At 36.1% G+C, this 15,096-nt stretch overlaps 1 protein-coding gene across 1 annotated transcript in view; it reads left to right on the top strand.

The window, feature by feature from the left end:
* Positions 1 to 12,728, top strand: part of LOC117104798 (1,25-dihydroxyvitamin D(3) 24-hydroxylase, mitochondrial-like) — a 15,537-nt gene extending 2,809 nt beyond the window's left edge. The window contains exons 2-10 of the mRNA XM_033245645.1: positions 6,376 to 6,680; positions 6,831 to 7,056; positions 7,384 to 7,574; positions 7,909 to 8,113; positions 8,303 to 8,453; positions 8,962 to 9,128; positions 9,974 to 10,052; positions 10,391 to 10,588; positions 11,415 to 12,728. Of these exons, the coding sequence (XP_033101536.1) occupies positions 6,383 to 6,680; positions 6,831 to 7,056; positions 7,384 to 7,574; positions 7,909 to 8,113; positions 8,303 to 8,453; positions 8,962 to 9,128; positions 9,974 to 10,052; positions 10,391 to 10,588; positions 11,415 to 11,525 (1,626 nt within the window). The 5' untranslated portion in view covers positions 6,376 to 6,382 and the 3' untranslated portion in view covers positions 11,526 to 12,728. The remainder of the gene's footprint in view (positions 1 to 6,375; positions 6,681 to 6,830; positions 7,057 to 7,383; positions 7,575 to 7,908; positions 8,114 to 8,302; positions 8,454 to 8,961; positions 9,129 to 9,973; positions 10,053 to 10,390; positions 10,589 to 11,414) is intronic.
* Positions 12,729 to 15,096: the final 2,368 nt, after the last annotated feature.

The following is a 15,096-nucleotide window of genomic DNA, read 5'->3' as shown; positions in this document are numbered from 1 at the left end:
GAATTACATGTATATATGTACATGTATATACGATCATCGGTAAAAGCATTAAATGTTGAATGAACTGCGGAAACCGCCATCGAACGAAGGACGTAGCGTGCAAGGGTAATGCACTTTAAAACGTATCGAATATTCAGGATAGAAGGCCTCACTGAGTTCATCAAGTTTTACTTTAACCGTTCCTGTAATATGTAAATCATGTGTACGCGCAAAATTAAGATTGCTCCCAGGGGTGGCACCAGGATTTGCCCGACGTGGGGGGGGGGGGGGGGGGGGTGCGAGGTCCCCGACTAATATGTAGAAAATAAATATAATTCTTTTTTTTTCCCCGAAGGGGTTCTCCCCTCCCCCCGCCGGCGCCACCCCATGCTCCATGTGTATTGGCACCCGTATCCGAGGACTATATGTTACGTGTTTACATCTATCCGAGAACTATGTATTTTCGGTACAATGCTACTGTATGATGATTTGTCTGCTAAGTCTATTAAGTAATATATTAATACGTAGTAGACTAGCAGGCAAATACCGGTATTTTAAAGGTAAGAATGAAATTTTTTTTTTCGATGGAAAAAAAAATTTTCAGTTCATTGAGATAGATTTAAAATCCCACAAAACTCTGAATTCTTTTGGGAGGTCAGTGTTGATAAAATACTATTGCAACATGGTGCTTACAGTGTGTTCGTTTGAGTCACAATTCCTAAACAGAAGTGGCAGTTGTTGCTTCTTTTCTACTCCCCTAAAAATAGATAAAATAGCGTTACTCATGTACCCTGCTTTCCTTCCACGGTCATTGCCAGTTGACGTATTGTTGTCAGCATTTAGGTCGTTTGCAGTTGATAGGTCTATTATAGTTTAATATGAATGTATTTTTGTACCGGAATCAATGCATTAATCCAAGTTAATGTAAATAGCGTCAATGGAATCGTGTTTAACATTTAACCTATATAATCCGTCTCCTTAAAACATTGCAAAAAATGTAGTAGTTTTTTCCCACCGTAATAATAAAGTACAACAATTTGTTTGATTCGATGATAGTTTTTAGTTTGAACTTTGGGTCGAGTACCTATATCGGTTATTAATCTAATCTGAAAAAGTTGTAGTTTCGCACGCATTATTAGTAAAACCAACAAAAGACTTTGTAAGCGGGCCGTGGATATTACTTGGCCTATGTCTCAGAAATGCCAATGTATCTGTACATATCAAAGATATCACTTTTGTTTACCGTATCTGAAATTTGGACTGATCAACATAGAAACGAGAACTGATCAACATAGAAATGTTTCCCCCTTAACAATTATAAACATATACCAAGATAATGGATTTCGGGAATCTAAGTTGATTGTTAGTGCTACACCTTATCGCTAAATGCTACATACATGCCTATATACCGAATAAATAAAAATGAATAAATAAACGGGAAACGTTAAAGCAAATTAATCACATAATCATTCGTGGATTCGACTTCAGAAGGAAATACAAGTGGTGAGCAAGTGTTATTAGAGAAGTTAATCAAATTTGCTTACATGCCTAAATAAGAGAACGTTGGTAGAAGTGGAACCGAGACCGGAATAACCCTGCTTACGGCAAGCGGAGAAATACTGGAACCGAGACCTACACTACATAACCCTGCTTAAGGCATCAAATAAATAGTTTAATTACATTTTTATGACAACTGTTTTGCTTTGCAGAACTTGACGTCTCAATCTGACGTTTACTGTATCATTTAGTCAGTCAACGTGCAACTCAAACGTCTTGTAAAAAGAAAAAAAAAGCGTTTGATAGCACACTTTATTTTTATATGCCACGCTTAGGTAGGCTGATAGAATTTAAACCAAAAATACGTCAAAGTGTACTTTAACCTGGGGGTTGTTTTCACTAGTACCGTAGGCCTATATTATTGCAGTATGTGGTATTTTTTCTGTAAACATAAGCTTTTCTAAACCATCTTTCGACGACTCTATTTACTCTCTATATGCTCGAAAAATAAAAATAAAATCCTCCCATCTTTGATTCGGCTCATTTACCCTTGTATTAGCTTCTGTCAGAGTAGATAATTGCTAGACAATTTTGACAATACACATTGAACTATCATCTATAATAGATCAGTCAACTTTTCCAGGATCTTTTGTTGTCGTTTACCGATGTGTTTTTAGTTCACCAAGTTAACACTTAAGATGACAGCCCCAGCCTGTGTGAAAACAACATTGATTGAAGCACAGAATACCATCAAAACACTCGCTTCGAAGGTTAACGTATTTCCGGTCTTCAGTGTTTTTTCACCGTCCCTTGTAACATGTATAAAGCGAAGTTTGTCGCGATTAAATGCCGCTGAAGAATAAATTAGATCACGCCTAAATGAGTTCATTTTTAAGGGCATTAGTTTGGTTTTGGGGTGTTAATCTTCATTTATGCAGTTATTTAGAAATGTAAAGCTCGTGCCTATAAGAAACAAACATGTTCAGAAACAATACGCCTATGTAGTTTCTTAAAATTGTATTAATCTAGATGTATCGTTATGCTTTTAAATGTTTATCATTATAGTAAACTGAGGGCGCTGGGCTCACAGGCCAGGGAGAAAGCCATATCTCTTTTTTCCTTGCGTTTGACAATTGTGCAAGGCTGCGGGGGATCGCCACTCCCGCACAACGAGTCTGGTTCCTTCCAATCCATGCCAGTATGGAGGTACATTATTTGTCAAAAACACAAGCGACTCGCACATCGTGGGTTTCGAACTCGAGCCTCAAGTTTGAGAGTCCAAGCGACTATCGTTGCGTTTCTACCGCTTATTTAATGAGTGTGGTGATTTTCCATTGCGGTAATTTTAGGTTGAAAGATCAATATTTATATTTTGAAACTTAAAAACTACTTCAGTATTTTCTTTTCACTCTCGATGAGTCTTTGGGTAAATTTTAACTTTCTATTAACTTTACTTTTTACCCCCTTTTTGTTATATTGTGGAAGGTCTATAACGCATCGACTCTAATAGGCCTCATCTGCAACCACCTATCGGAGCTTTGAACTTCGTATTTTCCCATCGGGACGCTTCAGTGATAATTGCTGCTTTTATATCTGCGACATAATCAAAGACGGCCATGGTAGAATTGAGGATGACAAAAGAAATGTCACTATTACCGGAAACCCCTTCAGTTTTGATGTTTATATTGAAAAATAAAAACGGGAATTGGGTCTAGTTATATGGGTAAACCAAAGGTTGTGTATTATGTGGAGGGCAATGTACTTTGCTTCTACTCGCATAATATCATAATTTATACCGTCATTTTTTTTTTCGATTTAACGACTAACAGTTCCGCCGAAACATAATGTTATATGCCTACTTAAACGAGAAAATATGGATACGTAGTAATTTTAAATTTAGGCCTAGAGTTGAAATTATTAATCCATTTGGAAATTAATTCAAATCCACATAAATGCGTTTCATGTACCCGACTTTCTATTCTCTTGTGGAAAATCCATATATAGAAATGTTATAAGGATTTGTTTCTCTCCAAATGTCACGAACAATTTCTCTTTAATTTGGCTTATTTGCAAATGATTATTACGAATGAAGTTCTGCCAACCGTAGTTCATTGGCACTTATAGGTATAATAGTTTTTACCCCGTATGTTCATTATTTTATTTGTCCGATCTTATGCGTTATAATTAGTACTGCTGACGTCGTTGGGAATAGTAAAATTAGATAATAATATAATTAGTAGACTCGTGTTCCCATGAACCAAAACAGAATAAAATCATCTACCGGTATGAAGTTTACTTGAGGTGTCCCACTAGGCCAATGAAACTGCGTTTGATTTATTGTCTAAACTACTAATGACAGTATGAACGAAAAATCAATATTCATGATATCTACTACAAGTTGGATTATCGTTATTATTTCTTAACTCGATAATTTCAGACGTTATTGTTGTTAATATCATTTCTTGTTATGCTATCGACATTAACCTAATTCGCGGCTACCCCGTTTCTTGATGCAGTTATGGAAAGGTAAAGAAAATGAGGACGTTGATCAATTGACACTCGGGAAGGTATACCTTGATCTTACCGACTAATAGTAATGGTAAGGAGAAGTGTAACCTCATCTATTGGCTTGGAACAGATTTGTAGAACACGAGGGTCGATAGACGCGGCAACGACCGCCTAATGTCGTTCGCTCCATTGCGCTATGATTGATTCTTGCTTCAAGCTAAGTTTGTGTATTCAGAATCATCAGAGCGTTTTCTACCAGCCAAGTTCAATGACTTGCGACGCTTTCGAGTATTATATGAAGGACTAATTTGAACAAAAATTGAAATGTCAACACGCCGAAGGGCAGGTGAAGACTCGAAAAATATCATTCACTCTGACAATAAAGGGAAGAATAGAGGACTGCGCTTGAGGTTGAGATCTTCACATAGGGATCTCGCTGCAAGTATTTCCTCTGATTTAATTGTCGCTACAGTATCAATCGCTGTATGGAAGGCACTGCGAATCATTTTGGCGACGGCCTTTTTTTTTGTTGCTGGCAAATGTTTGAAGATCTGATCATGATCTGATCAACCTAGCAGGAGATAACGCATGGCCACCTTCGATTGCTTATTACCTTATTACACATCAGCATGTTTGTTTTTCCAATTATAATATTTTGTCAAATAGTGTAGTCAGTAATTCTGAGAGTTCGTTGTTAAAATCAAGTAAATAGGGAGGGTCCACAAGCTTACGAAAACGATCACGAATACGGTTACGTCATCAAATTTTTAGTTGATCCATCCCATAGAGTAGCATATCTGTCACAACATAGGCATATGCCATCCATACGTGAATCAACGTTCATATTCAGTCCGTATGTATTTTCAGGAATGTCCTACCCACAAATGAATCACGATGATGAAGATGATGTGTATTCGTGTTTGTTACCGTTTCGTAAGGTTGCGAAATCTCATTATTATACACTACGTAATGACGTGGAGAGAATCGACTTCATCTAGATATTAATACAGTAAACACTGGTTTTAGGGCTGCGTTCACGACCGTCGCACGATGAATCCAACTCCACTCCTGTACGTGAGCGCTAGACGACGCGACGCCACCTGCTGACTGTCGGTGGTCGTCTGAACGGATCGTCTTAAAAAGCAATCAGTTGCGCGCGCGTCGTCGCGTTGCGTTCTTCATAGAATCGCGTCGGCCGACGACCATTTTGGGCGCAGTGAGTGACCGGCTTTACAGTCATGACCTTTCTCCCCCTTTTTTTTTATTTACCTTCACGCTGATCCCCGTCAATAGGGCGTCTACGTTCAAGGCATATTTTGGAGCATCTCAACCTTTGGATAGGCTCATTGTTCCAAACGAAGTGTTCATCCGATTTTGCATGTACAATGAATGCTTTTCGACAGAGGCTGTCGTCGTTCATTAGCTGAAGACAAACGTACTCCAATTTCCTTGAATTTAATACAGTACATCGAAATTAGACTTTTGTTGTGGATGCATTGAATAGTAATTGCGAAGGATTTAAAACGCTATTCGCCATGTTCTACTTATTTAATCATCCTGTTGTTACGGTGAGATGCCCATGACGGTCGCGCGACACCGCAAAACAACCACGATAATACCGCAAACCGCGTTGCTGACCCCAGCCGTAACATCTGTTACTACGTGACCCCCTGAAATAGGGACAATGCTAATATGGACTGCCAGTGTTACGGTAAACGGATAGTAAATATTTTTTCCCGTGATAATTTGTTCCGATTGAGGGCGGTGTTCACATTAAACAACTCTCTCTCATGGTTCGAACCTACCGCGTAAAGGTCGAACATTCATAATTCACCACAATCGTTCTAGCAAAATTGAGCCCCATGGTAATCGCCGGCGACAAGGTAATCTTAAGCCGGGAACTCACTGCGACAAATCCAACTCCGCTCCCTATGAGCGCTAGACGACGCGACGCTGTCTGCTGATTGGCGGTGACAATCTGAACGGATCGTTTTTTAATGACGATCCGTTGCGCGCACCAATGGGCGCAGTGAGTGCCCGCCTTAAGGTACATCTAAATTGACTTCCAGTTGAGGTTCCTCGCACATCTGCACTTGGGCGCATAATTTCGCTATCTTGTATGCTACAAGAAGTAGAATGTTCAAGGGTTCTATTTTGGTGTTAAATTTTTTTAACGTGGTACCCGGTAGCATTTGTGGATAATAACGAAATGAGGCATTCTGAAAGGAAAGGTTCTCTGCGGCGGACGTGATAAGGTTTAAGTTTAATAAGGAACGAAAAATGTATGCTTTACGGAAATTCTTATTGGTAATGGTACACCCATCAACACTTATTTGCCGGTATTTTTTTGAACAAGATTCTAAATATAATCATTTGTTTATATTTACGCAGGAACAAGATGCTGAAACCGAGCCACGTGCGCCTAGCGGCATCTCGAGTCATCGCTCCGCGTCCGAATCCAGCATGTCACGTCTGCAATCGCCGTAGCAAGAGCATGCCGGCTATCGAGACGCTCCAGGGTCCTGAAACGACATACGGCAATGCGCTGACGCAAACCATGAAAGAAAGTGTTTGCAGCCTAACGTCGAACAAATCTATAGGCGAGTCAACAGTGAATACGGAGGTGAAAAGCTATGATGAGATTCCAGGACCAAAAGGATGGCCCATCATTGGGTCTTTGTTGGACTATACTTATGGTAGGCCTTTATGATAATCACAACTGATTAATTGCTGCACACAACCATAATTTCATTTTGATTTCCGTAGATGAGAGAGCTCATACGGCAGGTTTACTTCATAATTTAATGAAAACGTAAAATTAACATTGTGTTTGTTTGTGTATCTAGGGCCTTACACTATGGAGAAAATGCATTTGGCAACAATCGATAGATTTCGAACTTACGGCAAAATTTACAAGGAAAATATAGCTGGACAGACAGCAGTACACATATTAGAGCCTAAAGATGTGCAAAAGTTATTCCAGTCTGAGGGCGCTCGTCCAAAACGGCTCAAACTCGACCCAATGATACACTACAGGAAACGACGAAAGCAGAATATTGGGTTAGCAAACATGTAAGTTGAATAACATTTTCTAAATAACTGGAACAAATTGAACCTTGAAATACTGTACTATTGTATGCATTTGTCTTATCCAGCATTTGTCGACTTGGTAGGCTCTATTCTTAATACTTTATCCCAGATTAACTTAGTATAAAATGTAGCTCTTCACATCCGAATTTTAATCTAATATATTAACTGAAATTTAAAACATTAGAAATTGTGGTTCCTTTGTGATCGAACGTTTTGTACCTTTGTATATTGACGGCGCTAGCAATTTTTAATATTGCTTATTTTATATTGCTCGTAAATAATTTGTTTCTTGCTTATATTTTGTCATAGTGAAGGTGAAGACTGGATAAAATTGCGACGACCTCTGAACCAGACGATTATGAAGCCCAAAACCATGGAGTCTTATTTACCGACTCTCGATAGCGTTGCGAGCGACTTCGTCGATCATATGAAAAGAATGATTGGCGAGAATGGCGAAATAGACGGATTTTATATGGAAATTTACAAATGGTCATTAGAAAGTAAGTCATCTCAATAATAGACCTTTCTGGAGTGTCAATCAAACTTAACAAACTGACCAATCAGAACAGTGCCAGGAATACGCGCGTATCAACACATGAGTTGTCCCACAAACGCACGTGTGTGCGTATGTTTTTACACTGTCGTTTTGTGGGACCTTGGCAACAATATCCTTCGGGTGGTGCTTGGCTGAAAGGTCCATTCAAATAATTTAGGCCTATTTGTAAAAATAGAGAAAATTTAGTTTATGTCTGCATAAGCAACCATACGGGTAAACTACCGAAGTCTGTCTTCAGGTCGTGTTAGTAATATTGGTATTGGTTTTATTTTCTGTAGACTCCTGGGCAGTTGTATTTGATGAGAGACTGGGCGGACTTCGCATAAAGCTGGAAAATAATTATTTGGCGAAAAATGTGATTCAATCTGTAATGGACTTTTTCGTGGGCTTACGAGATCTTACGTTTGGTTTACCCTTATACAAACTCAACATACCTACCTCGACGTGGAAAAGGTTTGCCGCGGCACAGGATTATGTTTTCGAGTGAGTTTGCTTAATTTTGCTCATCTGTATGTTTAATGCACACCGCATTATATCATAATAGTGCCGATTATCTTTCTATGTTCATTTTTACTACTAATTAATACGGTAGTTGTTATTGAATTGTTTATTTGAATTATTTGTACTGTACATATTATGTATAGACCTAAAGCAATGTTTTCTTTGATTCAGAATTTCCAAAAAAAGAATACAAGAAGCATTACAGGAAGAAAAGACGAGTGAAGAAGCCGGGTTTTTGGAATCATTAACATCACATAAAGACTTCACACTAGAAGAGTTGACGCTTCTTTGCAATGATGTATTAATTGGGTCCCTGGACACTGTAAGTCCAACCACTGTTCGTTAATACTTTCCTTTAAACTTAAAAACTTATGCTCTCTGCAAAACTAATGCATCAAAGCGGCCGAAAAGATTTGTTTTCAACGCATTTCAATTTTTTTTTCATTATTGTTGGTGACTCACAACAAAAGGCTATTAGTCTGTTGATGACCTGGGCTTAACTATCAACACCTAATTATCGCTTATAACACCATGTTAGCAAGGGACAGTTAATTAAGAGGTCAGATTTACTATATGACTGGGCCTGACGGTAAACGACAGGCGGAAACAACTACAGACTGGTCAATCACCATCTTTGTATTTTGAACATAGGGCCAGCTTTATCAAATCTTGCTGGATGAATTTATGTTGATTACATTTCCTGTAAGACCAGGCAAACGCTAAATAACGTTAAGAAATCTGCAACTATGATCGATGTTTTCGTGACCTTTGAACATTACATAATTTAGCGAACATTAGGATTTTCATACCTTTTTCTATCGTTCTTCCAGACTTCTCACTCGGTAGCTTTCAATCTGTACACCTTGGCGAAGAACCCCGAGGCTCAAGAGAAACTGTATCAAGAGGTTATCAACATGACAGACAAAGACGAACCAATACGCTCAGAACATTTCCAAAACATACCTTATATGAAAGCATTTGTCAAAGAAACCTTTAGGTAATAACGCCCAATACTTTGTAAGCTAACTATAAAAAAAAAGTATGCAACATTGGCAGCTAATTATTCTCAAAGAAGCATTGTAAATATTAGCAGGAAAACACATTTACTTCAATTTTACATTTGAAATGGATTTTCAATTAATGAGCAATCTATTTAAACGGTTGTGACCAAATCAAATAATTAGAATGAATTTGCCGTTTGCCAAGGACTGAATCATAGCCCGGTAAACTTGTCCCGCCAAGGGCTCCAACAGCCCAATCACAGTTTTGTTTTTGGAGCGCTAACCTAGAACCTTCGCTTTCGATCATGCTTCTGAGAGGATACGAGTGGCCCCACAGGGAAAGGTCGATTGAGATTACCTCTCAGTTGGGACAATCAATCGCCAGAACAAATGCATTTTATTACAGAAAAAAAAACTTCAGAAAATAGCAACTGAAATGCACAGGATGTCCCTGATTCGTTGATATGTGGTGACCTAACTGAGACTGGTGCACAAAAAAAAATGTAGCACGATGGGGTATCGCACATAAATAGGTCAACTATATTCAGTACAACTTTTATGAACTATAAACTTCTTATAAAATTATCTATTTGTGGAACCTATTAGTTTTTTTAGGAATCTACCATATTGTTTTATTCTACAAAATAATAATAATAACAATACAAAAGTGTATTATAAATATCGTATAATACAAACGCATCTAGTTGATTAATTTCGTTTCTATTTTTTTCTTTCTGCAAAATTATAATACCGTCATATTAAGTATTTCTTAGATAATATGATTTGTATTCCATAAAATAGTACTGTATTTAAAACTAACACTTCATATTTTGTTATCCAGAATGTTACCAACGACGGATGGCACAAGTCGGAAACTGGACCAAGATATTGTTTTGAGCGGATACAATATCCCAGCAGATGTAAATATTTAAAATTTGTCTTAATAAAAACAATTAGTCGATTCTCTTAATCTTTTACTGATCAAATTCATCTGTAATTTTTTGTATAATTCATGACAATTGTGAAAGGTCCGTTTTAACAAACTCTGTCACATTATAATTTCCCGTATCACTTTCATACTTAAATTTGTAAAAAAAAAAAAATTGAGTCACTAGTGTCTTTCAAGTTTTCAATTAAGAGCTAATCCGGAAGGGACTAAGCAATTTTAATACTACTGTATAATATATTTAAATTACATCTTAAAGGGATTTTTTTAGAGCAACACAGACATTTAAATAATACAATTAATACTTTTTAGACCTTAATCAGAGTACATATGGTGGCTGGAACGATGGAAGAGTATGTGGAAAACCCAACAGAGTTTCGCCCTGAAAGGTGGTTGAGGGAATCTGAATCAAAGATAGATCCTCATCTGCTGTTGCCTTTTGGGCACGGACCACGCATGTGTGTTGGCAGACGGTTCGCAGAAAACGCCATCTATATGTTGTTAGCAAAGGTACGGGTAATTTTATCACAGAAACCAAACTTTGTAAAACATTTATTGCAAAATATATTTAAAAATATTTTAACCCTGGCTATTTATTTGTAACCGGTTTATAATATACAACGCTTGTAAATTTTACAGTTGATTGCATTGCTAAATGTAGGCGTACTCTATTTCTCTAGCCTGTTTCAAACCATTATAGTAATACTAAGCCTAATTTATTTTTACTTTATACCCTAATGTGTTGCATTACATATATTTTAATCATAAACATACATATTTTTCATCAAAAAATTCCGAGTTCATAATAATCACATTTAAAATTAATAACATTATTTTTTTGAAGAGTAAAATAATACAGTACATCTGAATTACCAATTCATTATTACTAAATGCGAACATTTGGCTTTTTTGGTACGTCATTTTGACGTACATCATAACATATAGGCCTATACCTATACACATATAAAATACATACACTACATTGTCTCCAGTCGGTTTTGGGACTTTCAAACGAAAGCCCCAATGGCCCAGTTGGTTAAAGCCAGGCTCCAGAGTGAAAACAATTGTTAATATGTTGTACTCAAAAAGGATGTTTGACGAAAAACACGGGAACGGTTAATATATACAGATATTTTAATATTTAAAAACTGGGGGAAATGTTGGAAAAATGGTGTTTACACCCTTTTCTTACAGTTTTTAAATAGACCTATACAAAAATATTTTTTACCGTCAAATATAATTGTTGTGACTTAGAAAATTTAGTTGTACAACATATCAACAATTGTTTTGTTCATAGAGCATTTACACACACATATTATTTTTTCTAATATTTCAGATTGTAAGGCAGTTTAAAGTTGAGTGGCATCATGAGGACATGGACCTCCATTTCAGAATAGTTAACACTCCCAGTGTTCCTCTCAAGTTCAAATTCGTCGAGCGAACGTAGTAAAAAATTTTGATGCAAAATCATTAAAGAAGACAACAAAAACTTTATAAACAATAAGAAATTGTGCCCCTCGATTTACAATGAGTTTTTCCTGAACTTTGACATGCTTTCTACAATGGTATGGATCGCACGCGATACACCCAAGGTTATTATGAACAATGCAAAAAAGTTACCTGTTGCCTGAGACAACTAATAGAAGTTGTATAGTTGTCTCAGCTGTTGCTAAGCCATTTTTCGTTGAAGAGGCAGAAAAGCTTTTTTTTTTATTTCAAAACAAAATACGTATATGTTACTTAGAGTTTGTTTTTTGAGACCAAAAATTGTAATTATTTTCAAATAGATATATAAATGAGTTAAGTCATTTCAGTATTAAAGCAAATATTTATATGATGGAAGATAAGGTGAATAAACGAAAGTTACAGTATTTTGTTGATGAGGCAGTTCCATGTATGTACGCCACGCGTTACGTTGACTGTGGCAGTACATACAGGGCAGTAGGTGTGTCTTGATATTGGTGAGCTTTCGAGTGGCACGACGAAGTGAACGTATAACGGATTCACCCATCCGTGACCGTCCTGCGTTCTCTAAACAACGTAGTCGCATGCACAGATGACTATATATGACGTCACTACGGTTTAAGTCTGATCGTTGTCGTGCAATCGAAAGCTTCCTATTAAAACTATGCACTAAATAACAGACGCATGGAAGGAAAGCTGGAGATTGTTTTTTTTTATTATTATTATTTTTTTTTTTTTTTATAATACATTTTCTTTATCCAGCAGGGTAAATCCTAATTTTTCTCAACTATAGCGCAAATATTTGAGAGTGCAGCTTTAATACACCAATCTACTTTCCCCCTGGTTTTTCGGGAGGTTTGACGTAGATTAAAATTTATTCTTAATCGTATGTTGTATATATTGTTTATATGTGAATTACAAAAAGTTTTTTTTAGTAAAATAAAGTAATCAGAATGTATATTTTGCTTTGGTTTTTATTGAACAATAGATTTTGAATTAATTTTTGAGTTCCAACATGTGAACATAAATGATGTTTATATGAGGTTGGTTGGTATCACGAATCGCTTTAACAATTATTTTTTAAAATATATATATATTTATTCGTTGTAACATATATAAGTTTCCTCTGTAATTTTTGTTACCAAAGGCCCATAGTCTATAATACTTATTAAAAAACAAATATGTATGCACTGTATGCGCCTTATTCTATTATAATTTTGATTTGCGACGGTATAATCATATTGAAATTAGTTTATCACATATATATCCGGTGGAGAATTATATAAAAAAAGTTTTTGTTCAGTGTTAATTGATAAAAAACACTTTGTGACTATAATCATGTCTAAATATAACTATTATCTGTTTTTGGTGTTTCTGAAAATTTAATGAATATAATTCTCAGATTGGGTAGTTTTCTTTATTGCTAATACTTTTCCATGATGGTACGTACAAGCATTGTATTTATAGTTACGTTATGTAAGTATTAATCGGTAAAAGTTATTATTCACCAAGACTATTCTTGTTACTTGTAAAAAAATTAAAAATTTCAAGGACGATGGCTTTAATATTACATTCCTAAAACGTGATTGGATGAAGTAGAGATGTAACGAAATGTTACGGGTGAGAAATAAAACAAAACGTGAAATATCTAACGAAACTCAACCGAGTCCAGACAGTAGTTCCATCATGTTGTTTTCAATGGATATATGCTAGATGTGATACAAAGACATATTTTCATGATATGTTCTTATTGTATTTACGTGTTTATATTATTATGTGTATATTATATATATAATAATAATATATTATTATGTGTATAATACACACACTGTGTATCATATATATACTGTGTATATATATGATACACAGTATGTATATTAATATACAGTATATGTATATATGTATATTCAATAGAATATAAATTATATTTATATATGCTATTAAAGAATCGCAATAGGCATGCAATGTGCAGTTGAAATGACGGCATACAAACTTTGTGCCTGGCCCATTATAACAAAAACGGCAGGTTGTTTAACATCTGATGGTATTCGTAGCTAAGCCAAAGCTGAATTCCAAGTTAAATACAGAATCGATAGGCCTATGTATGCATGTACTGTACATCAATCACATCCCGGACTCCGCAAAAAATTAAAATTTTGATCGGAAACATTCGATTATAAAGGAGTAATTTTCGGTATGTCAATATGCGTACAATTTGATTTTAAAATATTTTTGCTGTGTTTGAAACTTTTAAAATATGTTGATGTTTGCCTGAATTCTTGCAGTGCTATTTTTTCGATGTCGAATAGCATGTCGAATAGTATTGTCCATACGTAGACGTCATAACAGTATTCGTGACGCGACACATACAGGTTGATGTTTGCGCACGCTCAAATGTGTGGCTATGCTGCCTTCTCGCGATTTAGATAACATAACTGTAAACACGTTAACACCTCCTCTTTACCTTGGTGTGCCGCATATTGGAACTATTGTTTACAATTTTGAAATAATAAATTGGATTATTATTTGTCAGATGCGATTGAATTTTGTTTGATTTCTCCAAAGTTCGGTTTACATTAATTGCCTTAAACCAAAGATAATAAATAGCAGAAGATAGAGCAGCTTCCCAATAGTGGAACATCCGTTCCAAAGGCATTGTGGGTACACGGAGAGCAATTTTACCCCGTCCGCGCTATATAGAAATAATAAACATCAATAAAGGCGCCGCTCTGGTTCGTTTGTTTCCTGTTGTTTCTCCACTTAATAAAATGTTCAAATTTTACCCCATTCGCGGGAGGGCGGATGTTCCATCAATTTCAATACAAATGCGCGGAGCAGCTCATTCTGCTATTTAAGTTCTTTGCTTAAACGTAGGTCTTTTCAGTACAAGACAGTTATAAACGTCTATATCTATCACTTACAGATCAAATACCAGTACTTGTTAAGTGAGACAGTTAAGTAAATCGAGTAAATTAATTTTATAAATAAACCGACATTTGGAATATTATTGCTTTAACTAGCATACCTCTTAAAGTAATAGTCCGTCTTTGGAACAATAAATTCATGCTACCACAACGCATTCCTTAAAAGCCGTTGTAGAATGTCGCTGTTTTCTAACGTGTCATTTTTTAAATGTCAACATTGGTTTCGTCATGGTTGTACTACTTATTTGAACAATCTAATACAGCTTACTGGTATTTGATTAATTACACAAATGTTACTTTCCCTATCATCTACAGTATATAAAAAAAAAACCTGAATATTTTGCTGCTTTTAAAATAACTACACTAAGTTATCCCTTCAATTTGGAGGAGTGGAAGTGAGCGAGATGTGCGGTACCGTACTCGCGCGAATAAGCGCCCCGTTTGAATTTTAGCAAGTCAATAATCCAATCAATCCTGGGACTGTGGTTGTTGGCATGATTTGAGCGGTACAGTGGAAACACATTCTTCTTTAATCAATATAAAAATAAGGATATTTCTCTTGGACAGATGAGAGCTCCGATCCCTGGACAGACAGTATATTTCCAACTTTAATCTTTTTACATATTTGTC

Source organism: Anneissia japonica, unplaced genomic scaffold (assembly GCF_011630105.1).
Source record: "Anneissia japonica isolate Jap-2015-1 unplaced genomic scaffold, ASM1163010v1 scaffold2834_len698180_cov181, whole genome shotgun sequence".
Classification (NCBI taxonomy): domain Eukaryota; kingdom Metazoa; phylum Echinodermata; class Crinoidea; order Comatulida; family Comatulidae; genus Anneissia; species Anneissia japonica.
The sequence above is the reverse complement of the archived record's forward strand: the minus strand, read 5'-3'. Positions and strand labels throughout refer to the sequence as shown.